This window comes from Chlamydomonas reinhardtii, chromosome 11 (genome assembly GCF_000002595.2).
Source record: "Chlamydomonas reinhardtii strain CC-503 cw92 mt+ chromosome 11, whole genome shotgun sequence".
NCBI lineage: Eukaryota > Viridiplantae > Chlorophyta > Chlorophyceae > Chlamydomonadales > Chlamydomonadaceae > Chlamydomonas > Chlamydomonas reinhardtii.
Window position 1 is genome coordinate 567,608 of NC_057014.1, and position 1,612 is coordinate 569,219.

The 1,612-nt window shown below is 66.2% G+C and overlaps 1 protein-coding gene across 2 annotated transcripts in view; it reads left to right on the forward strand.

The window, feature by feature from the left end:
• CHLRE_11g467608v5 (uncharacterized protein) overlaps window positions 1-1,612 on the forward strand; it is an 8,342-nt gene that overhangs the window by 5,122 nt on the left and 1,608 nt on the right. The window contains exons 12-15 of one of the 2 annotated variants that reach the window (XM_043067358.1): window positions 46-158; window positions 528-545; window positions 772-908; window positions 1,455-1,551. In XM_043067358.1, the coding sequence (XP_042919358.1) occupies window positions 46-158; window positions 528-545; window positions 772-908; window positions 1,455-1,551 (365 nt within the window). The remainder of the gene's footprint in view (window positions 1-45; window positions 159-527; window positions 546-771; window positions 909-1,454; window positions 1,552-1,612) is intronic. The other variant, XM_043067359.1, reaches the window with a different exon arrangement.

The following is a 1,612-nucleotide window of genomic DNA, read 5'->3' on the forward strand; positions in this document are numbered from 1 at the left end:
CCCCCCACCACACACACACACACCACCACCACCACCCACCCCCAGGTGCATATCACTCAGTTCAACGGCACTGCCCGGGAGCGCGACTACAACGTCAGCTGGGAGATGGCGCACCTGCGGGTGGGCCGGTCCTGGGCCAGCCCGCTGATCGAGACCGGGTGAGGAGGAGGGGGGAAAGGGAGGCGGAAAGAAGGGGAAAGGAGGGAAAGGGCGTGTGTGTATGACACGCGGGAGGTGGCGCACCTGTCCGCGGGCCGGTCCAGGGCCAGCCCGTTGGTGGAGACCGGGTGAGGAGGAGGGGGGAAAGGGGGGCGGAAAGAAGGGGAAAGGAGGGAAAGGGCGTGTGTGTATGACACGCGGGAGGTGGCGCACCTGTCCGCGGGCCGGTCCAGGGCCAGCCCGTTGGTGGAGACCGGGTGAGGAGGAGGGGGGAAAGGGGGGCGGAAAGCAGGGGAAAGGAGGGAAAGGGCGTGTGTGTATGACACGCGGGAGGTGGCGCACCTGTCCGTGGGCCGGTCCTGGGCCAGCCCGCTGGTCGAGACCGGGTGAGAAGGAGGGGGGTAAGGAGGGGAAAAGGGTGTGTGTGTATGGCATGCGGTCGGGCAGGTGGGAAAGCCCAGCCCGCTGGTGGTGGGGTCCGCTTCCTGCATGTAGCACACACATGCATACATACACATACACACACACACGCACACACACACACGGTTACGCATACAACCAATCACGGCCCACACACCGTTACGCCAACAAACATGTACGGCCCAAACACAGGCCGGGCGAGGGCGCGGGTGTGAACCTGACCGTCATCTACATCGAGCCGGGCGTGGCGGCCGGGCTGTCGGTGTGTGTGTTCCGCACCGCCTACGAGTCCGGACCAGAGCTGTGCGGCAATGGGCTAGACGACGACTGTGAGTGGCGGCGGGGGCGGGGTGGGGTGGTGGGGTGGGGTGGGATGGGGAGGTGGGGTGGGGCGGGTGGGGTGGGGAAAGGGGTTGGGGGAAAGGGTTGGCGAAGGGACTGTGAGCGTGCGTGGCGTGTATGGGGGTTGTGCGTGCGTACGGGACTGGCGCGCGGAGTAGGGCTGGCTGTGGCTGGCTGGCGGGGGGGCGGGGGGAGGGATCTAGGCACCGGCGGTTTGGGGGGCAGGGGGCTGGAGTGCGGTGTGGACAGGAATCAGGACCGAGGCCGAGGGGAGTTGTCTTTACTCTCAACACACACACACACACACACACACACACACACACACACACACACACACACACACACACACACACACACATCCGCGCACACACACCTGCGCACACACATGTACACATAGCCTTACGCCCTCTGTTAGGCGCACTTTTTACTCTGGACTCAGCTATGTCACCACGGGCCTAGGCACGGGACTACGCCAACCTGCCCCTGACTACCACCCTGTCCCATCGCCCGCACTCGCACTCACACTCACACAGGTGACGGCCTGGTGGACGAGGCCGACCCCAGCTGTGGGCCGGAGGGACAGCCCTCACCGCCGCCGCCCCAACTGGAGCCGCCGCCCATGGACGTCTGGCTCGCCACACCGCCCTCAGACCACCTCACCCGCCCGCCGCCAGACTACCCGCCGCAACCG